Source organism: Lissotriton vulgaris, chromosome 1_1 (assembly GCF_964263255.1).
Source record: "Lissotriton vulgaris chromosome 1_1, aLisVul1.2, whole genome shotgun sequence".
Taxonomy (NCBI): domain Eukaryota; kingdom Metazoa; phylum Chordata; class Amphibia; order Caudata; family Salamandridae; genus Lissotriton; species Lissotriton vulgaris.
The window spans coordinates 943,440,999-943,465,227 of NC_141685.1; the positions used below are offsets into that span (position 1 = coordinate 943,440,999).

Below are 24,229 nucleotides of genomic sequence, written 5' to 3' on the forward strand. Positions count from 1 at the left end.
GCAACAGGGTTGCTGCGCTACTTCTCTTGGTCCCCTTGGCTGCATTTGACACAATTGACCATGACACTCTGATACAAAGACTCTACGAAGCGGGCATAGAGGGGACTGCTCTAGACTGGATTGCATCCTACCTTCGCTACAGAACTAATGTCATCCATAACCCTCCTTTCTCGTCCAAACTGTACTTCCCAAAAGCAGGGGTCCCATCATCTCGCCTATGCTTTTCAACATCTACATGAAGTCATTACAGGCACTGTCCAATCAATTTCACCTCATGTGCTATAATTATGCAGATGACACGCAAATACTCCTTCCACTGAAATGCTCTAAATACATTTGAAACTCTTTCATTTTAAGTTGTCTCAGAGCCGTGGATCAATGGAAGATGTGGAGCCATCTCAAACTCAATGATTCCAAAATGGAAATACTCACATGTGGCGATTGGAAACATTATGTCCTGCTTGCCGTGTGGACTGATAATCAGGGAACACTGCCTAAATTATCAAAGAACGTAAGAAACCTCAGATTGACCGTGGAATCCAAGCTATCAATGAATGCTCAAGTGGACAAACTAGCAAGTTCAAGCTTTGTTTCTATAAAATCTCTGCATCAAATCTTTCCCCATTTGGGATTTCCACACAAGGTCCAGGCTACCATCTGCCTTGTTGTTTCCAAAATTGATAACACCAATAGAATCCACCATGGATAACCTTTAACAACCATGAAAAGACTACAACGGATTCAGAACTCGGCTGCCAGACTACTCCTACATATAACACAGCAAGACCACATCTCCCCTGCCTTGAAAGCCCTGCATTGGTTACCGGTTTCCAGAATATCCACGTTGAAGCTGCTTTTATAACCCACATAGCGATACATGGAACTGGACTGCTCTTCATAAGGAACAAAATCACCAAACACATTCAACAAAGGACCCTCCGCTCTAGAGTAGCACCTCACCACAAAATCATAAGATGCAAGAAAAAAAACATGGGTAGCACATCCTTCTCTGTTCAAGCAGCCAAACTATGGAGCTCTTTACCCCCAACATAAGATCCACGGATGACCACCTTATCTTCAGAAAACTACTCAAGAATTGGCTCTTCCCCACATAACTACCATTCGCAAACATAAATATACAGCATATCCCTCTGTATATAAGCATTTTATTTGTACTTTAGATATGTACTTATATATGTGTATTGGTTTGTATGTTGTATATATTCCAAATGAAAACACAAACTGCAACCTACTGATGGAGAAAGGAGTTGTGAAAAAGAGACTTGCTTTGAAGCAATTTTCTCATGTAACCACTAACCCCATACTAAACTTGTATTGTGGAAAAAACATGCTTTACACAACATTTATAAATAAGAACGAAGCTTGCCTATGTGTCTAATTAACTAGTAACCCAAGTGTGATTCTAAAATGGCCACAAACTGAAAATCCTTAGTGGGCATGCGTCTACTGCATCTACGTACTATGACATATCTTTTGCTTGGAAGGAAATTTCTGGATTTGCGCAGTAGCTAACAAAATGGTCACTTGAAACTCACATGCTTGCCACCTGCTTACTGAAAAACTACACCCAGCTAGTCTACTAATGCTAATGCGGGGAGAGTAACAATAAGTAAATGGAATTAGAGTAGAGATAGGTGGTATACAGTGAAACCATTTATTTTTGATTTTAACTTTAGTCTTTTTGACTCTTTTAATAGTGCTTATTATTTACCTAGAAACACGTACCACAGTCTATTCCCTCTCGTTCTACCGCACATGCGTAGTGCAACCAAGCTAGAAGGCGCAATGTCAACTTGAACATCGTCCAAGGTTCCCCGATGGATACATTCATGAGAACGGGAGCGACAGTCCATTGAAATGGATGGGAACTGCAGTTTCTTTTCCTATTATGTGACAATTACATTGTGAATACGGGTGGGAATAAAGACTGATGGATACAAATTACGGGTTGGGATTTTAAACAAAGAGCTGAAATAGAATAATGGGAAATAAGCATGGTGTGATCATCACCTCCCTTTGCCAGGCCAATCAGAGTTAGACATTTCATAAGTTTGAAACATTAATGGGTGGTACTAGCATACAGAAAGGTGTTATTGAACTAGCTTTAGTTAGTTAGTCTATATGAGACCGGGATGCTGTCAGAGAGCATTAGAGCCTGGAGACGGAGATGCTGAATTCCAGAAGGGGATGCTATCGGAGTGACAAGTGATGCTGAGGAAGAATCGAACTACTGCGCAAATTATCTTAAGCAAATTAATTTAGAAGAAGATTGCTGAAGAATCTTGAGGAGGAATAGAGTGTCGAAGAGGGGTGCTACGCAAGCGTCGGAGATAGAGAGCTCATCTGTCCTGTCCTCAGTCCTATCCTGAAGCCTTTGTTTGCCAGATCTTTCCTGGGGGACCCTTACCAATTCCTAGGCATGGGAGTTGGTTTTCAAACCATTCTGGGTAAATATAAATGTATCTGTGCATGCGCTTATGTGCTTTTCTCTCTATCCTCTCCTTTTCCTGCAGTGTCATTACATGGTATAAAATGAATGCATTTTGATTGATTATTTGAATCTTTCCTTCCTTTGAGAGACGGAGCCTGTTCTGTACTGTGTAAGTGATTCACATGAATTAATCTGAGATAAAATTTAAAAATACATCCTGATTCTGTGATCATTTCCAATGTGTAAATATATTGAAATCTTAAGTTATTTCATAATCAACTAGTTCAACTAATGGTCCATTGACCAGAGAAAATAACTTTTTGATAAGTGAAAGATTAGTTAGGGACTAGAGATAACAGATCTAGAGAATTACAAAAATAATTACCTCAACGGTTAGTGTGTAGTGAATAAATTCATGGGCCCAGTTGAGTATGTGGACTTAGATTACCTGTTGCTGGTAACCCGCTGGATCACTACTGTTACGTGACATAGGCCCTCCAGCCAATCAATAATGACAGGTTCTTTTTAAAGCTGGTTAAATAGTAATGCATTGAGCGTTTTGACTCCAAAACATGAGTCTTAATCATATGCTAATGAGGTGGTGACCATTTGTTCAACATTTAAATAGTTAATTTATCAACAGTGAGGAGGGAAAAACAGTATTTCAAATACTTAAGTAAGGACTTGTGATCACAAAGTACATATCCAAGTGGATTTAGCTTGTCCCTATGTATATGAAGTCAGTGAACATTTTCAACATTTTAGATGTACTGGTAAGTCAATTACTTTTCAATTATCTCTCTGTCTCGCTCTCTCTCTCTCTCTCTCTCTCTCTCTCTCTCTCTCTCTCTCTATATATATATATATATATATATATATATATATATATATATATATATATATATATATATATATATATATATATATATATATATATAAATGCAAGGATGGCGTGCTTCCGCCGCTTGTACAGCGGGCATTCGACAGGGTCGCCAAACCCTCAATATATCCAAATCCTGGTACCACAATCCTTTAGGAAAAACCAGAGTCGAAGCCCAAGTCAATTTCAAGTGCTTAAAGATTTATTTTGGCAGAAAAACAACCCTACGCGTTTCGAGGTACGCCTACCTCTTGCTCACGGGTGGAGTATAAATCAAAGCGCCAAGCTTTTAAAGTGACAAGTTCATGTTTGCACATATCACGTGGTAATTGACATGAAGACAGACTAACGTAGCTACTTTGTTGCTACCGCTTTACACGCTGTAACAAAATGTAAAGCGGTAGCAACAAAGTAGCTACGTTAGTCTGTCTTCATGTCAAATACCACGTGATATGTGCAAACATGAACTTGTCACTTTAAAAGCTTGGCGCTTTGATTTACACAAATAACAACAAAGCCTGTAGGTCAAGTGGCGCTGAGGTATATCACTTAACACTGGTGAAGTTGCACAAAAAAGTGAATTAAACAAAGACTATCAACAGTTGCGGATTAAGTCCTATCAGCCCACCTAGTGGCGGAGCCTCATCATGTAGGACTTCCGAACCTAAGTCAGTGTGCGATCGCCCAGATGTATTTTAGCGACGCATAACAGGACTAACCTACAGGCTTTGTTGTTATTTGAGTAGTTACACAGGGGTTATTAGCCTGTCCGGTCGTTAAACACCTCCCTCGGACCCTCGGACCCTCTCTTACGAGTTGTTATATTATAGCTTTGATTTACACTCCACCCGTGAGCAAGAGGTAGGCGTACCTCGAAACGCGTAGGGTTGTTTTTCTGCCAAAATAAATCTTTAAGCACTTGAAATTGACTTGGGCTTCGACTCTGGTTTTTCCTAAAGGATTGTGGTACCAGGATTTGGATATATATATATATATATATATATATATATATATATATATATATATATATATATATATATATATATATATATATACATATATATATATATATATATATATATATATATATATATATATATATATATATATATATATATATATAATTTTTATTACAACAACTCTTGAAATCCGAAGTTTATTTAATGCATCTTTAATCTACATATACTACCTTCCTTTATGCATCTATATAACTTCCATGTACTTATGGATCTACATATTGATTACTTTTCTTCTAATTCAGCATATCCCATGCACGACCGTATTTCTCACCCTATATCCCTCTCAATATATACTCTACCACAACTCTCTGACTCATCTCAAACCTCTTTCTACTACTCTTTCCAATACACTGCCCTATTTCATACCCTATACTTCTATAAATATACCATCTACCCCCACTCTCTCATTCATCCAAATCCCGTACCACTACTATGATCCCCAAAATAACCCTTTCTAGATTCTTCCCTACTCTACCCCTCCTTGCCTCATCACATGCCTCTGTTGCTATTCCTATCCACCAAAACAAGCCTTTCTAAACCCTTCCGTCTGACTCTTCCCCCTCCACCTCCCTTTTACTCATTCCAAGCACCCTCCTACTGCTATGAGTTTCCAAAACAAACAAACAAGCAAAATAAAGAGTTCTAAATCCTTCCCTCGTCTATCCCTCCACTATACTTTTCAATCCAAATAACAGACTAACATGTCCACCACTCAAATTCATTTCATATTTCCCTATACGAATTAACCACTAATCATTTATGGGTTCTATCTTGAGTAGAATGCTACTCACCTAAAAAGAGCTTTAACATCTCATCAGGGGTAGCAAGCGCTATATAAATGCAAACCGTTTTCCTTCTTCTATCCCTCCGCTATCCTTCTCAATCCAAATAACTGACCAACATATCCACCACTCCAATTACTTTCATATTTCATCATACTTATTCATCACCAATCCTTTTTGGGTTCCGGAGTAGCGTGCTACTCGCCGAAAAAGTACTTCAACCCCCATTAGGGGTAGCAAGCACTATAAAGATGCAAACCTTTTCCCCTCTTCTATTCCTCTGCTATCCTTCTCAATCCAAAAAACTGACTAACATATCCACCACTAAATTTATTTTCATATTTCACTATACAAATTTACCACTAATGATTTATGGGTTCCGAAGTAGTGTGTTACTCGCAAAAAATTACTGATTTGATGCCTACTCAGGGGTAGTAAGCACTATATAAATGCAATTACAATACAATACAATATATCTCAAGAGAAAAACATTGTATCCACTATCTTGACTACCATTTCATCATCAAAGAAACTAGATGTGGAGCTATGGTCAACAACAAAAACAAACAATTGCCATTTTCAACTCCTCGTGGATTGTAGGAAAAAAGTGAAGAGGAGAGAAGAGATGTGAGCAGTACAGTAAAGAATTGCATTTTATTTGGTACAGCTAAGAGTGGACATTGAATTTATTGAGTTTGACTACTGTCTTCAGTCTTTTTCACACACCAGAAAAGATTGGTCCATTTTCAGATTTTAGGAATGCTAGCCATACTTCTTTATCAAAATTCAAACAATTTGACTATATCTAAATCTGAAGCCTCCCCTGAGTTTGAGGCATGGACGAAGGGATTCTTCTAGCCCACCATCTGGCAGTCTCAAACTCCAGCAAATTGTAGTTGAGTTCCAAATCTCCTACCACTTCCTGGAGTAAGTCTAGACTCTTTGATTAGCTAGATTTGGAGAGCCAAATGTATAAAGGTAGTATTTTAGTTATTGAGGTGGAATGCACCAGCATTTGAGCTCTGGGTCACCAGTGCATAAGATGAACATTGCACATTAACCATTGACTGCTCTAGGACCCAGGGGGAGCGCCTCACACTGATAAACTAATGTTGTGGTATAGAACGGAAAAGCACACTTTGCATTTCGCTCTAAGGATCTTAAACTGACAAGGAAGAATGTCCAGCTCTATAGTATCTTAGGGCAAACTCACCACAAGTTGGGAATGAAGTCATGTGGGAGCATTCATTCAAAAGTGAGCAATATTAAAAAGCTTCTCTTAGTATCAGCAAAACATCAGGCCATGAGATCTGTTGACGTGGAATGTGATCAATTACCAATGAAAAAATACCACAATTTCGTAGAAAGTGTCATCATGCATTCACAAATTCTCTCATATTAGTCCAAATTGATTGTGGGGGAGTAAGGTGACATCATTGCTAGAACAATTTAAAGTGCTAAGTGAATAATGAAAAGTTTCAAATTTAATATGTGGATCAGTCAAATATAGACCTGGGGCCGTATTACGGAAAGTGGCACGGGGCGAAACGGACATATGAGCCCGTTTTGTGTGCCCTCAGGGCACTTTGGTATTTCAGAAAGCTTGCAGATGCTTGTGCAGCCCTTTCTGAAACAGAGACAGCGCTGACGCACCACTAAAATTACTTTCATATTTCACCATATTAATTCACCACTAATCCTTCATGGGCTTCCTGAATAGCATGTTTCAACACCCCATTAGGGGTAACAAGCGCTATATAAATACAAACCTTATTTTCCTCCTCTATCCTTCTGCTATCATTCCAAATAACTGACTAACCTATCCACCACTTAAAATGTACTTGAAGTTTCACTATACTAGTTCAACACTAATCCTCTGTGGGTCCTGGAGTAGCGTGCTACCCGCCGACAAAGAGCTTCGACGCCTCGTCAGGGGTAGTAAGTGCTATATAAATACAATTACAATACAATACAATACAATACATATAGCGCCAAAGCTATCACCAGAGGGTGTTCCCTCATTTGCATGGGGATGTGGGCCCATTCAAATGCGGGAATCCCTTTGCTTCTGCACCAGCACCATATTATAGACCCGGGTGCAGCGGCAAAGAAAGTGTGCTACCCCATGGTAGCCCTCTGGAGGGGGAAGAAAGGGGTTCTAAGGAACTCAAGACATCCCATTGCAGGCAGGTTCAGTCAGTCTGTGCATCCGCCTGCAAGGGGATCTCTAATCCTCCGTAAAAGTGCAGGCGGGTTTCCGACCAGCACAGAGAAACGCAGAGGGACTGCTTCAAAGCCCCTTTGCATTTCACTTGAATGTGCTGCCCCTAGGGCAGCATGACTATCCAGCTGACTGTGGCAGCGCATTCAATGCAATAGGGTGCACTTTCCCTGTTTGCACCAGGTTCACCTGTTTTAAGGTGCACCGTAGCGCAAACAAGGAAAGTGCGCCCTATCCATAATACGGCCCCTGGTGTACTGTGCAGCCGTGGGGGGTTTGGAGACGGGTGGGGAGCATGGAGAAGGTGGTACACCCGAAATCCCCTTGGGCCTTTGGGTTGCCTAAGGCACGAATGGGCAGGGAGATGGGAGAGTTTGAAGCGGACAACACAAAATTCAGAGTTTTAAAGTGCCAGAGAGGATTTAACAAATTCAAGGGATCAGTATATCTTTTCTGTCCTAATCTGAATCAAAGTTACAAAATTAAACAACTTACTTGAGTCCACATAGGCCCAGCTAGGATGGAGAGGTGCTGATGGCAGTGGAGGTGGGAAGGTCCCATCTTTAGTCAGGTTCCCAGACGTGGCTTCTTCATAGGTAGGAGGGGCCGAAGGAACAGGAGTGCCTGCCTGCACCACTCCATTTCCGGATTGCCCTTCAGGAGGCTGCTGCTTGTTACTGACGGAAACCTGAAAAACACAAGTGGAATTGATTTGTGGGCATCTTTTATACATTGCGATTACTGATACTACGAGTGAAGACCTTTGGAAATGATCAAGAAGAAGGCAGGACTACTTATTTCAGAAGATATCAGGGGAATCTTTTTTCCAATGGCTTGCCAATGAATCTTAGCCATTAAGTAATGTATAAAATCTTTCCAGTGTGCTGTGGTTGATGTTTAAAAGCCCCACTCAGATGGAGTCTCTTAGTGGTTAGCAGGGACCCCTCAATCACTCAGGAGTTTGGTTAGCGCAACTGCTCACCCGCGAGGTTCTCAAGGCACTGAAACTCTATATGTTGTAAAATAGGCTAACTTGTTGAGCACCTTTTGCACAGATCTGCACCTTCCTTTGCTGATTGCCGCGTCAAATTCCGGTATGAACCTTAGGCAACAGTTTCACTTTAGATCTCATTATTTAAGCAAAGCAAAACAAGGGTAGGGCAGCTAATAACTAGGCCCGGGCAAAATGTTCAGCACGCCCACGTAATCTCACATCATTTCAGGCTTTTTGCTTATTAAGCAAAATTTCTGAAACTATGCAATGAAACCTCGTTGGTAATTTCAAGTCTATTTGTGTAAAAATCCTATTGCGGAGCACAGGAATGTAAAAGAACAGAATGTGAGTAGCTGTTGTTTGTGGTACTTGTGGTTTTTGCCTTATTCTATTAGCAGAAAATGTAGTCTTGCATCCAAAATGGAACGGCAAAATGCATTTCGGCAAATTCACATTTTGCATAATTTTGTGTAATTTCACTTGACTTTTCAGAAATGTTGCATTATTACACAAAAGGAAATTACCCAAATTTCACACACCACAGCAAGTAACCATCAATGCAATCAGATGGCCACAGCTGAGGACCCTACTTCTGCTGTTGGTCAATAACTACCTAGTAGTGCCCCATGTGCAAAATACTAAGGGCCCCATTACGATGGCGGCGGACTTAGTCCGCCCGCCACTGTCACGGAAAACGGGACCGACCGCCAGAGGCGCGGCGGTCCTGTGGGTGCAATCAGGATACGACCGCCACCCTGGCAGTCGCATCCTACATCTTTTGCATTCCGGTGCAATGTAAAAGTGGCATGTCGTGCATTGACATGCACAACATGACAGGCACCGCGTGGATGTCAATGTAGGGGGTATCATAGGTATCCCCCCAAGTGCCCCCACACCCTCAACACCCTGGAGGCCCGCAACAGGCCCCCAATGCAAAAGATGGCGGCATTGGGGGCCTAATCCACCCACATCATAATATGGTGGGTGGTGCCTGCTAGGCACCACCACTATATTATGGGCCAGGACCGCAGGCAATCGTAACAATTGCCTGCCTGCGGTAAAGCGGCGGACGGTCTTTCTGTCCGCAGCTGTACCCCCCAGCATTGTAATGTGGCGGGGAGTAATTAAAGGGCGGGCAAAGATGTTGGATTGCCACCGTCGGGCAGGCTGTGGCGATTCACCTGACATTATAATGGCCCCCTCAGTTTGTATAGCTGATTTTACATTTTGTTATAATGCACAGTATTTTTACATTGGTTTTCTTGCTAGAATTTTAGTGAGAAGGCTAAAAGAAATAAAACTGTGATTAATTGATTTTGGTGATGAAGAAGGTGCCATTTTAAGTTCTCGCCTGAGCAGGCATGCACTGTTGCATGATTGCCCATTGCTTACCAGTATTTGGCTTCAACGTCACTTTTGTTGCTTCTATTTGGTCAGCACATGTAAATGTGTTGGACTTGTAAAGCGCACAGCTGCCCGTGAGCGTCCCGGCGCTGAAGACCGCTGGGGAACCCGTCCTGGCTTTCCCTGTGAGATGGTCCCTTCTGGGTATCTCCAAGGTGAAACCAGGCATCCCCGGCGGGCCGTTGTAGAGATGAGGCAAGCTTAATGCCCAGAGTTGCCGAGTGTGATCCCTGGTTAGAGTAGGCACTGAGGCGAGAATTGTCGAGTCCGCTGACCCTGGTCCACGACCCTGCCGCGTCAGAATTTGAACCCTGGTCCCGGGCCGTTCTCTGCTCCCCTAACCAGTGAGCCACACCTCTCCACAGGTTTCTCTTCCTGTTTGTGCGTTTGTTCCTCCCTTAGGGCATGGCCCAAGTACTGCTTCCGTGCCCAGGGAGTGTCCTTCTGCGGCTTGCGCTTTTAGGACCAGACTACTTTTTCCTGTTAGTTGCAGCACTCCATATGAGTGCATGTGCTTGAAAGCCATCCCCTTCCATCCTTCTACCCCCTCTGCCTACATTTTATTGCTCCGCCCTAAGCTTTATGTTAATGCATGCCCCCCCACCCCCATCCCTCTCTGTTTGTTGCTTGTCCCCTACCACACAAAACTGTGTTTTTGTTTGGCCCTCCCACGCTCCGGTCCGTCTCCATGTTGCTGCTTTCCACACCAGCCTCCCCCATTGTTGCTTGGCCCCTCGCACCCTCCTCTGTTTTTGCTTGGCCTATCCTACCCTCCTGCATAGTTAGTTGCCTACTCCAACCCTCCTGTCCCAGCAGAAAATACAAGCATTGGCTGACGAGCGAGCTATTGCTTTGCCACTGTTTTGTTTAGCCATGTTGTACAGCAGTGTTGTGGGTAATGAAAAAATGCAATGCTGCAGCTAGTGCTGATCGTGTCTATGCAAATTTTTTTCTTTACTTTCATCCTTGACGCACAACATGGTTAACAAAACATTGACAAAGCCAATAGCTCTCGCATAAGCAAGACATATTGGTTTTGCCAATGCTTGTTTTTTCCTGGGTTCTAGCCAGTTGATGGCACTGTATTAAATTTACACAGACAAATGTTACGTAAACAAGGCCTAGTGGGATGTGCAATTAGGCCTGCCCCAGCTTCTGGCTATGGTTCTAACAGGAAGATTTTTACCAGTCAGAAACAAACCAATATGTTATATTTTGGTGTTGTACATCTGTCTGGATTCTGTTTCACAATATTAGAGGCGTTGATATGCCACTTGCTATAATATTCTCAAACAACTAGATTCCACTTCAAAGACTATATCTTAATATATTATCAGCATGTTTTAATTACAAAAAACAAAGGGCTTGATTTAGAGTTTTGCGGACGGGTACTTCTCACAAACATGACATATATCCCGCCCAGCTTATTACAAGTGCGTTGGGGTATAATGGAACCTAATTATCTCCTAATGCTTTTGTAATAAGGGATATCCGTCACGTTTGTGACAGAGTACCTTGAAGCCTACCCTAAACCGGACCCAAAGTTTTCAAAGTTATTAATACTTTTGAGTTCATGTTGAATCTTCAAAAAGACTTGATGTACAAGGGCGAGGAATGTACGCCTTGCGACGCGCGCTCATTAAGTCAATTCGTCATGGCCTCTATGTACAGTGGCCGCTCCGCTATCGCAGGTTTCAAGGACCAACCTGGTAAACCTTTGTGAATTTCAAAAGGCGAGACCCACACGCCCATGTCACTCTGAAACCTGTCGGCGCAGTGTTGCCCTCTACTCTGAATCAGGCTGAAATAATGTACTTACCTGTAACTCCGGTTCTCAACCGTCGGTATTTTTCATCGATTCGCGTGCTTGAGGTAATGCATTATTACACAGCCTCAGACAAAATGAACATGCCCATATTCAAAGCAGTATTATTTGTTTAGTCGACGGCCAGATCCAAGTTCAGGGTGGCAGAGAGGGCTGAGTCAGCAGCCACGAGGATTACAGGGGATAAGCAACTACGGGGCAGTTGTCACCTCCATACAATGGGCGGACCCGCGCATCTAGCGGAAGGAGGGGGGGGGGGTAAGGAACAGAAGAGCAAGTGTTATATTCTCAGGATGGCGGTGAATAGCTGTCATTTAATGAGTCCATGTGCCCTGTTGAACCCATGAGGCTTTTTCCTGAATCATCATCACCTCTTTTGATCTTATATGAGGCCCCAACCCGTCATCTAGTTCGGCTGGACCTCCATGTGTCTAAAAATATATCCAAAACAGTACAAGTGTAGTGTCCCTAAGGATCGTGAGCTCTGGCTGTTGCATCTTGTTGTATGTTATTTACATGCCCTTCTTCTTCCTTTACTCATTCCTCTTGTTCAGCCTATGATGCCTATAGAATGCCATGACTACATGGAATGTGGTGTGCAGGGAGTTAGGCAGTTGATGTCAGTAGGCTGAGCAGGAAGGTTATCCTGCTCCTGGTGGGGCATACTTTATAGCTTATTCCATCTTGCTTATATCTAAGATACTTGTAAGTTACCAACAAATAAAGTTACTACTTGGAACCAACTACCTGACTTCATCAAGATTCTTACTTTATTACACATCTCATTGAGTTGAGCGGGTGCCCCAGGAAGAGCATTGATAAGCTAAAGTGGTGAAGCGTTTTCAAATTATTTTTAAATTCATTTTCATTAAACAGAACCAAAGGCTCGCCTTGACACTGGAGAATGACTCGCAATAGTCTGGCCTTAACCTAAAACATGGTCTGGCCAGGCTGCACATTCATTGTCTCTGCAACAGGCACCACGACTGACATTTTCAAAACTACAAAAGGTGACAGAAGTATGGTTCGTAGGGTCCTTGTATTGGCAAAAGTGCACGAGTTTGAGGTGTACGATTATAATGGGATGTTTCCCCAAACCTTTTTCCTTAAGTTAATTTAAATCATTGTAAGTAGAGGCACATTTTCATCCAGCTCTTCGTCTGCAAGTTGATGAGTCTCATTTACAAGAACTGGTGTGAAACCTAGTTTGACTACCTTGTGAAAAGACTCTACAGCTGCCGAAACATACTTTGTCCACTTAGAGAACTCTTTTTCCACTTAAAGAACCATGCTTTGAGCTCTGAGAGAACCACACTTTGTCCACTTAGAGAACCATGCTTTCTGCACTTAGAGAACCATACTTTGTCCACTTACACAAGCATAGTTTGTGCACTTAGAGAACCATGCTTTGTGCACTTAGAGAACCATGCTTTGTGCTCTTAGAGAACCATGCTTTGTGCACCTAGAGAACCATGCTTTGTGCACTTAGAGAACCATGCTTTGTGCACCTAGAGAACCATGATGTGTCAACTTAGAGAACTATGCTTTGTCCACTTGGAGAACCATGCTTTGTGCACTTGGAGAACCATGCTTTGTGAACCATGCTTTGTGCACTTGGAGAACCATGCTTTGTGCACTTGGAGAACCATACTTTTTGCACCTAGAGAACCATGCTTTGTGCACTTAGAGAACCATGCTTTGTGCTCTTAGAGAACCATGCTTTGTGCACTTGGAGAACCATGCTTTATGCACTTGGAGAATTATGCTTTTTGCACCTAGAGAACCATGCTTTGTGCACTTAGAGAACCATGATTTGTGCACTTAGAGAACCATGATTTGTGTACTTAGAGAACCATGATGTGTGCACTTAGAGAACCATGCTTTGTGCTCTAAGAGAACCATGCTTTGTTTACTCAGAGAACCATGCTTTGTCCACTTAGCGAACAATGCTTTGTGCACTTAGAGAAACATGCTTTGTGCACCTAGAGAACCATACTTTATCCACTTAGAGAACCATACTTTCTCCTCTTACAGAACCATGCTTTGTGCACTTAGAGAACCATGCTTTGTGTACTTAAAGAAATATGCGTTGTGCACCTGGAGAACCATGCTTTGCACACTTAGAGAACCATGCTTTGTGCACTTCAAAAAACATACTTTGTCCACTTAGAGAACCATACTATCTCCACTTAGAGAACCATGCTTTGTGCACTTAGAGAACCATACTTTGTCCACTTAGAGAAGCATACTTTGTGTACTTAGAGAATCATGTTCTGTGCACTTAGAGAACCATTCTGTGTGCACTTAAAGTAACATGCTTTGTGCACCTAGAGAACCATCATTTGTCCACTTAGAGAACCATACTTTGTCCACTTAGAGAAGCATACTTTGTGCAGTTAGAGAAGCATACTTTGTGCACTTAGAGAAGCATACTTTGTGCACTTAGAGAAGCATACTTTGTCCACTTAGAGAAGCATACTTAGTGCACTTAGAGAAGCATACTTTATCCACTTAGAGAAGCATACTTTGTGCACTTAGAGACTCATGTTCTGTGCACTTAAGAGAACCATTCTGTGTGTACTTAAAAAAACATGCTTTGTGCACCTAGAGAACCATGATTTTTTCCACTTAGAGAACCATACTTTGTCCACTTAGAGAAGCATACTTTGTGCACTTAGAGAAGCATACTTTGTCCACTTAGAGAAGCATACTTTGTGCGCTTAGAGAAGCATACTTTGTCCACTTAGAGAAGCATACTTAGTGCACTTAGAGAAGCATACTTTGTCCACTTAGGGAAGCATACTTTGTGCACTTAGAGACTCATGTTCTGTGCACTTAAGAGAGCCATTCTGTGTGTACTTAAAGAAACATGCTTTGTGCACCTAGAGAACCATGATTTGTCCACTTAGAGAACCATACTTTGACCACTTAGTGAAGCATACTTTGTGCACTTAGAGAAGCATACTTTGTCCACTTAGAGAAGCATACTTAGTGCACTTAGAGACGCATACTTAATCCACTTAGAGAACCCTGCTTTGTCCACTTAGAGAACCATGCTTCGTGCACCTAGAGAACCATACTTTATCCACTTAGAGAACCATACTTTATCCACTTAGAGAACCCTGCTTTGTCCACTTAGAGAACCATGCTTTGTCCGCTTAGAGAACCATACTTTGTCCACTTAGAGAACCATGCTTTGTGCACCTAGAGAACCATACTTTATCCACTTAGAGAACCATACTTTGTGCACTTAGAGAACCATGCTTTGTGCACTTAAAGAAACATGTTTTGTGAACCTAGAGAACCATGATTTGTCCACTTAGAAAAGCATACTTTGTGCACTTAGAGACTCATGTTCTGTGCACTTAAGAGAGCCATTCTGTGTGTACTTAAAGAAACATGCTTTGTGCACCTACAGAACCATGCTTTGTCCACTTAGAGAACCATACTTTGTCCACTTAGAGAACCATGCTTTGTGCACCTAGAGAACCATACTTTATCCACTTAGAGAACCATACTTTGTGCACTTAGAGAATCATGCTTTGTGCACTTAAAGAAACATGTTTTGTGAACCTAGAGAACCATGATTTGTCCACTTAGAGAACCATGCTTTGTGCACTTAGAGAACCATATATTGTGCACTTAAAGAAACATGCGTTGTGCACCTGGAGAACCATGCTTTGTGCACTTAGAGAACCATGCTTTGTGCACTTAGAGAACCATACTTTGTCCACTTAGAAAAGCATCCTTTGTGCACTTAGAGACTCATGTTCTGTGCACTTAAGAGAGCCATTCTGTGTGTTCTTAAAGAAACATGCTTTGTGCACCTACAGAACCATGATTTGTCCACTTAGAGAACCATACTTTGTCCACTTAGAGAAGCATACTTTGTGCACTTAGAGAAGCATACTTTGTCCACTTAGAGAAGCATACTTAGTGCACTTAGAGAAGCATACTTTGTCCACTTAGAGAACCATACTTTGTGCACTTAAAGAAACATGCTTGTGTACCTAGAGATCAATGATTTGTCCACTTAGAGCACCATGCTTTGTGCCCTTAAAGAAACATGTTTTGTGCACCTAGAGAACGATGATTTTCCCACCTAGAGAACCATGATTTGTCCACTTAGAGCACCATGCTTTGTGCACTTAAAGAAACATGCTTTGTGCACCTAGAGAACGATGATTTGCCCACCTAGAGAACCATGATTTGTCCACTTAGAGCACCATGCTTTGTGCACTTAAAGAAACATGCTTTGTGCACCTAGAGAACCATGATTTGTCCTCATAAAATGGAGATCGACCAAGAATGGAGGAATCATAGTGAAGGGGCAGCCGGAGGACTCTTCTTTGCAAGGCCTGGATCGACAACGGAGGCTTTCCCTTTTACAAAAGGCCTTCCTATCCTGCTGAAACTTGAATTCTCTGTGAGAAGAACAGGAGCATTTTGGTTGAGCCAGAGTTTCTAAGAACATTTCAAGCTAGCAACACCAACTTCCTAGACTCTTAAGTGATGTCACACTGGACAGCCAGTTCACCTACTAATGAGGGTGCAATTTGAACCAATGTAATTCACCCAATACAATGCGTCCGTGCAGTTCCAAACATGTATGTTCTTTGAATTACGACTCTACGAGGAAGCAATACACTGCATGTTTAGTGATCAGAAGCCTTTGTGGGTGAGTGCCAGAGAATCAGCCTCCGGAGAAGAGTTCATCAGGAGGGTCTCCAATCCATTCAACTCCTACCATTACTTTGCATTTGTATAGCATTCTACAGCCAACCAGGTCTCCATTGTAACCAGAGGCCCATAACTACTCTACACCCGGAAGGAGCTAGGTACAATGAAGCACAGTGTGCTTTATCACTTGCAGTATGTGGCATGTAGTTCTGAAGACTTGCCGAAAACCCTCATTTACACGTTGGAGGGAACTGAAAATCCTCCAATTTCTGGAGGAAACACAAAATATGGAGTAAAACACACTGACCGAATTTCCCCCACAATAATATCCCTACGGTGGAGGAAAAGCAGCTGATGGATTGTAGTCAATATTTAACTCAACTCAATCTTTATTTTTGGCAATAAAAGACCATGCTTAAAATACATAAAACATTATAAAAGGATCTTAGATAGAAGAATAAAACAAGCCAATGGCAAATAAACATATTATGATAAAACCTTAAAATACTTGTATATAAAACACATGCTTAAGTTAAGCATCATCCTCTGTCTTGACCTCCAAGTGCACATTAAATATCTTGAGACAGCGAAAACAATACACTGTCTAGTATTCTTGGAATTCGAATAAAGATTTATGAACTGAACTGAACACTGCCTAGTATCACTTCTAAGTATTCTGATCGCAATCTGATATTCTCTCGCCACCAAGCTGTGACAAAGGGAGAGTATCCACTTCCTCCTGTAGCCTCCTGTAGCCATGGTAGGCTGGGCAGAATAAGACAAGATGTTCAGCTGTTTAAGCCTCTCTATGACAAAATGGACAGTATTAGCAGGAATTCCACTTTTCAGTGTGGCAGTAAAAGCATGTGTAGGTAGCGTCCATATGCAACATTTAATACACAATAATGTCCTAGCCTTGGGGGGAGGGTGGGGGGGGGTGGAATCTTATCTGAAATTGGCTCGAAATGATACTCAGTTTTAAACTCAACAAAATAGGCAGTGAGGGAGTCTTCCTTTATGGAACTTAGAGTGTGCAAATCAGCTTGCTGCCAATAGGCATTTTTAAGGACCTGCTTCGAGACTGAGGCAACTTCCGTTGGTGTGGACCAAAGCCCAATCCTTCTCAGGCGATCCCCGACTAACTTAAGCCGGGGGATTTTACTAACCCCCGGGATTCCCATAGCCTCCACTGGGGCCTTACGGATAATGGGGAGTTCTGAGAATATCCATATTCTCTGCCAGTACAATCGGGGTTTCAAGGTTACCATATCATTGATGCTCCTTAGCCTAAAGTCGAGCCGCAATAGGTGTAGTTGAGTGCATGTTCAGAGATTATTTAGGCTTCTCATAAACCTATTTTCTACTTGCACAAAAGACCCGACATCTGCTGTAGCCCATAGCTCAGCTTCATATAAGGAGACCCCCAATTCTGGCACCTATATATCTCAAGGGCTGGAGTAATTTGGTGATATGTGGATGCACAAAAAGCCCTCAAAATAGCCCTGCAGTATTGTTCAAGTTTAATCTTTCACTTTTGGACGTGTGGTAGCCAATCAAATCGATCAGAGAGAGCCACCCCAGGTAGTCAAACACTCTAACCTGTTCCAGGCAGTCCCCATTAAGAGCAGGAGTTTGACAGGATGATGAGTAAGGTTCGAAAGATGATGAACAAGAGTTGAAATTTACAGCCAACCAGGTCCTCATTGTGACTAGAGACCCATAACTAGGCCGCAGCTGGGAGGAGCTAGGTACAATAAATCGCACTTAGCGTTGTGCTCAATCACTTGCGATATGTGAGTTTCAGTTCTGAAGACTTGCCTAAGACCCTCATTTACACGTTGGAGGTAACTGAAAATCACCCAATTTCTGAAGGAAACACAAAACATGGAGTAAGTCCACTGACCGAATTTCCCCCACAATAATAACCATATGGTGGAATAAAATAAGCTGATGAATTGTGGTCAATATTTAAAGGTTCATACAGAAATTATAGCATTTTTAGTGTCCTTCAAACTCGAGTTGAGAACCTGATTGCTGAGTTTGCTGGATTAAAAGCCAGCCCAGCCTCACTGGTGAAGAATGTTGTCCCAAAAGGACAAAGCAAAGAGTAAGCTTAGAGTCTGGCACACAGCCCATCAGCCTACCAGAGCATTGGAGACTATGGCTTCCGCTCCTAGGGTGTTGCGGGCGTAGCTTCCATTAGTGCAGCAGGCACAGGGGCACAGTGCCTGAGTGTCCACCTTGCCCTCTTTATTGCTGCATTCCATAATTTGAACAGCATCAAAGTGGCTCATTTCCTCACTTTCACTAGGGCCTATGTCACACTGGCTTTACTTCTGTGGGGGTGGAAGACAGGAAGGCAGAGACCTCCATGCGTCTAGCAGTGACGAAGGCACTTACATTTTGTTGAGTGGGCGCCATGTTTAACGAGCTCCAGTTCGACAGAATGGTTTGCTTTGCAGTCCCCTCAGTACCCTTTTACTCTGAGTTCCCTCTGAGAAGGTCAGACTTCAGGAAGCCCTGCTCACCTTCTCCCTGTAGTCACCATCTGCTGAACCTGCACTGTTTCTGCATGCTGCCATTCTGGAGCACAGAGAAAAGGTTGCCTAAGGCGTTAACAGTTCGACCCTGAATCGATCAGCAGCTATTTCCACCTGGCCCATCAGAAGGGCGGCAGGCTTGACCAGTTCTTCAGGGAGTTGCTTTATAGCTGAGTCTGTACGTTTTACTTTGCATTTTGGGACTTGTAGTCTTGCATCTTTATAAAATCAGGACAACAAGACCCATAAAGCAAGGAAAAAAACATGGACTGGAGCAGATAGTCACACATGGACCTGATTGAACATGGCATATATTAGTGTGTGGGATATGCGAGCATTATGCCCCATGTTCCGTACTATTGCAGGGTCCCTCGCCCCGGCTTCAAAATCGATTTACAGATTAAACATGCAAGCTTGACTTCTTTTGCTATCAATGATGAGGCAACAAACATAGAACTGCGACTTTACAGCGCCACATGCTATATAGAAAAAACTAGGAATAAATGTTCTCTTTTCCTTGGAGGCATACTTTTAACTTTAATTGAGGTGCTCTAGGCACCTTGCATAAACTGAAGAACCTGGACTTACACATTCGTTTTTTTTTCACTCAAGCCCCACAAACACTTCTGCCAAGCCTGGACTAAAGGCACCTTCACACATGAGGTTTACGCGTTTTCCAACCCTGGTATGCCTAAAGTAGTTTTGCTCCATACAAGGACACAAGGCAGAGACTGCAGGCAACTGTTTCAATGAGGCACAGCCTTCCGTCTCACAAGCATCATGTACATGTTTCTCGGGGAAACACCCACCTTGACACCATTAGGTATGTTTTCCCGTTTACTACATAAACTTTAAACTCCATAAAAGGCTGTCACTTAAGAAAACTATTTTCGTCGCTCTACCTTGTTTTTAACCTTTATTTATCATTTTACCAAGAACTAGTAACAAAATTAGCATTGTCAACAATGGGTCGCATGTAGATAAGTCTCTCAACTTTTTAGTGTGCTCTGGATAATAACTTCTCTTTAAAAAACACATATACCTTAGCAGGGAATTCAGGTAAACAGTGCTTTGCTGAAGTGGAATAGAAGGAGGCAACCTCCAGATTCCAGTGTGGCAAGTGGCACCAAAGCAGCAGGACAGTGGGTGAGTGCCACCCATTATGGATGACAGAGGGCCACATGTCACTATCTTAAGATGCCAGAGAGTTAGCTCACCCACCGAGGAAGGGAGTGGAGCAGGTCCCTATTTCTGAGAAATGTGTCTGTTATTACTTCAGCGTGGCCAAAGGACAGGTGCAAACACTATAGAGTGGCATAGGGTCATAATACGTTTTCAACTCAGGGTAGCAAAAAGAAGAGATCCCCAGCTCAAAGAGCAGAGGGCCAGGTGATGCGGCTGTAGCATGGCAGAGGCGTCCATTTCGTGGTCTTAGGGATGGGGAGTCTGAGCTTCTCATCACGGTGAATAGGGGCTGACATAGGGATGGCACAGGTCACCGACGGAGGGTCATCACCTCAAGATAGCAGTAGTGCAACTATTGTGGTCACTGGATGCCGGTGGGGCACACCAGTATGGAATCAAAGGGGAGTGGGGCGAGTGTTTTCATCCCAAGGTGCCAGAGGGGAGAGGGGCTCGCCCTTGGTGACAGAGGGACTGGTGTTATTACCTCAAGTTGGAAAAGGGACCGATGTGTCCGTGGTAGGGAGCCAGAGGGCAGGCAGAGTATTAAAACCCCGAGACACGGCTCCTGTTATAATATGAAACAAGTGGCAGCAATAAACAATGTGGACTCAGAGGACATCAGAGAGGAGGCAATGAGCGGGGCAGCGTGCAGTGGCTGCAAGTTGAGAGAGAATGGTATCCGTTTCAAGGGGGGGGGGGTCGGACATGGAGAGGGGGGATAGGTGTAGAAGGGCTGGGGTAGATAGGAGGGCTATCAAAAACAGCCTCAGATGCAGCATTCTTGCTCTGACGGTTCCTTCCGGAAATGTCCGAATTGGCCCCTGTCTGTTGTTCAACACTAAAACAGGGTCGCTCTTTGAATCTGGGGACGCGGTGGGATGGGGGTGGGGGGGAGTACATTTAGGCAGGCGTTGTTCTCTTCTTCTTTTAATGGGAAGGGGCTACGGTTAGTCTGGACATAAATAACTCGAGTTGTCATTTTTCTAGGAGAGGAGAGCGGCAGGGTGGGGGTACAATACGTCCTGCCTGACCTTTCTAGACGGAGTTGAGGTGGGCTCTTGTTGCGGTTGGGGCAGGCCGGAGATTACGCCATCGGATCTATAGGGGTCCGGATTAACAGCAAAACAGAACCCCGTCCTGTTCTCGCCTTGAGGGGGCGCTAATGCTTAGATGAGGGCTTCTGAAGGGCTCAGCCATCCCTTCTATGAACGAGGTCCATCCACTTACAAGGGGGCAGGGGGGCGGCATCCTTACCTTGCCCTGCGTCATGCTGGTTCTCGGCTCCTCTCCCCGCCGGAGATGCTCTCCTTTGCTGCACCGGGGGTCCGCTGATGCCGTCGAAGGGGAGTGAGCCCTGTACCGAGTGCGGGCCGGGGTGCTCCGTCTGTGCTGCTGCGGTATGTGCCTAGAGGATGCTTTCACATTCTAGCAACATCCACCGGGCTCCAGAGTACGCAGCAGGACTGTACCATCTGCGGGCAGCAGAAGAGGGGGCGCGCGGGGGCGGGGGCACTGCGGCTCTGAGCGGGCACGAGGCAGGCAGGATTAGAGCAAACGGCAGCAAGAAAGAGGCCAAAGTCAAGAGCGAAGCTAAATTCAGAGAAGAGGGGAGGGGGAGAGGCAGGGGCCCGATGAGCCGTCGGAGAAGGACAGAATGGAGGGATGGAGTGCGAGAACGATAGGGAGGGGGTGGGAGAGTCGGATGGGGCACAGTGAGCCACAGAGAACCAAGATGACGGATGGAGGCAGGAGACAGGGAGGTAAAGGCAGGGGGCCTAGTGTGAGTCTGAGGAGAGTGATGGTGAGTGGATAGCAAAGAAGCAGGAGTGAAACGGAACCCATAGAGAAAAGAGAGGAGGAAAGGGGCAGGAGATAGAAGAAGGCAGACAGAGCACGGCAGATGTGTAAAGGTGCCAGGGCAGGAAGGTGGGAGAGACGGCACAGGACAAATGTCATTAGAGCAATAATGGGCAAGTGGGAAGAGGCAGCAAAGCGGATGAGGGTGAGAGGGCGTGGGGGAGACAAAGGAGAGAGGGTGTGAATTAAAAGAAATATATAAATTCACGAAAATATAGCTCCACTCGATGGTCATCTATCCATATTGCATAAGTAAAAACTAGCATAAATCAAAATAGGGGTTATGGAGCCATAAACTACATGTGAGCGTATATTCACTGATTATTCAATCCATCATTTAAAACATATATTTATCTGCATAACGTACTCGTTGAGAAAGAGGAAGAAGCTACAAACATACAAACAAATCACACTACAGATTTCCTACTATGGCCAAACAAAGGTATATCCAGACTGAAAGTACAGTAAACATAAACTTCGAGGCAGCTAAGAATAGGATATCAAATGAAACAGTCCCGAAAAGTTGACATTTCGGTCCTCTTCAATGTGCTTTGCAGGATCTCGTTGCTAGGCAACACTATACAAGCAGGAAGCACCCTGACTTAGAGTGTTCAGCCCTGCTGATTACTGTGGAGGACAGAAAGGCTACTGGCAACATCCACCGGGCACAACGAGCAGCCTGCAGCTGAGGAGGAGGCGGTGCACCAGCTTTCTCGTTCAGAGGAGGACCAAGCTCTTACTAAGGAGGCCGAGGATTCTGCATCGGTGGAGCCTCATCAGCAAAACTGAAACTGGACTCTATAGACGAGGATGCTAAATCTGAACCCAGTGGCAAATATATTCAGGGTTCACAATTGAGAGACCTTCTTCAACACATTAGGGAGCTCTTGGGCTTTGAGGAGTAGCCCCAACAGGAAGAGGGCTTTTATTCTCAGTATAGCTCGGTGGACTGTGATGACCTGCCGCTGCGTGAAGTGATATAGTCAATACTGAACAAGGAAGGGAAGGATCCAGACAAGCAGGCGATTCCTCGCTTTCCTAATAAGCTTTTGTGCTTCAGGATTTTGATGAACTGTTTCCTAAAACGGCAAAGGTAAACACTATTGGCCACAATGGCATCTATATCAAGTCTTGCGCCTGAGGACTCTACTTTGATACGGTGGATAAAAAGATTGAGGTGTCCCTTAGGAGGTCCTACACTTCGGATACTATTTCCATAAGGCAAGTACTTACACGGCCTATGCATCACAGGATTTACTCAAAGACTTACAGACCCTGTATAATGCCCGTCAGAATGATGAAGATCATACTCTGATTCTCGTAAATATGGAGTTGCTAGCCCAATTTCTTTCGGACGTTATTTTTAGGTCTCGCCTTTTCCATTCCGAAGGAATGGGAAATGGCGAGAATTCAAGTGCTCAAAATACTCGTGAAACCACAGGTTTTTTCGTGCGGTTTTCTTCGAGTTCACGTGGCCACAGGCATGCGCTTTTGGCCCCTCCCCAGCCAGCTTCCCCCAGGCCGTAGGAGCACTCCTCCCACACCTTTGAAGTGAAGCTTAGCTTCACTTCAAAGGCCCCTGCTGCTTCACACCCTCATCGCCGGTCTCCCTGCTCGGCCCCCTCCCCTGCCCGCCGTGTCGCATTTCTGCTCCCCCCTCCCCTTCTCTGCCTTCCCTCCGTCTTGTTTAGCACTTGAAACACATGTTACGGCCAATCTATATACTTCTTAAGTATGAATCTTTAAGTATCCCTTGCAACGATTCCAATCTGTACCCTGCAGGATATAGACACTCGTCAGCAGCGAAACTCGTGGAATTGTAAGGTGGGTGTAGCTATGCGCATGGAGACCCCCACTTTACGTGTCCTCCGCTGTTTTGCCAGACTGTCCAGTGAAAGTCTGTACAGCCAAGTGAAACTCGGCCCTTGAGAGAGCATTTTTATTCAACGAGTCGTGCTCCCCACCCCTCGCCAATTGAGGTTTTGTTCAACGTATTCGTGAAAGGGAACGCTTTTTTTTTTGTCTTCTAAGGAATGCTGGCAGGTTTCCAGGACGAACTGGGCCCAATGAGACTGCGATTTCCGGAAGCTGGGACTTGTTCCAGCCTTCCCCATCTTTGCACGCTGATCGTGCAAGTTTGTCGCCTTTTTTTGTTGGAAGGAGTTATTTTTGTCCGGAATACTAGAAAAAGCTATGCACATCAAGCGCTCCGTCTGCTTCTCAACAGGCTCCTCGGTGCCTGTGGATCCCGGTTCACCCCGCTCGTGGCTCAAGCCCGGTCCAGCGACACCCAGCAGTACACTGGGAGAACTGCGTCCTACTCACGCCACGGACGGCATATGGGCGCGTGAGTTCGCTCGCTCTTTTTGCCCATTCTGCTGGTTTTCTAT

The 24,229-nt window shown here is 44.0% G+C and overlaps 1 protein-coding gene across 1 annotated transcript in view; it reads right to left on the bottom strand.

Moving 5' to 3' along the window:
* Positions 1-21,386, bottom strand: part of FAIM2 (Fas apoptotic inhibitory molecule 2) — a 216,232-nt gene extending 194,846 nt beyond the window's left edge. The window contains exons 1-2 of the mRNA XM_086936398.1: positions 21,237-21,386; positions 7,850-8,042 (exon numbers count right to left, since the gene is read on the bottom strand). Coding sequence (XP_086792524.1) covers positions 7,850-8,042; positions 21,237-21,251 — 208 coding nt within the window. The 5' untranslated portion in view covers positions 21,252-21,386. The remainder of the gene's footprint in view (positions 1-7,849; positions 8,043-21,236) is intronic.
* Between the last annotated feature and the right edge of the window lie 2,843 nt (positions 21,387-24,229).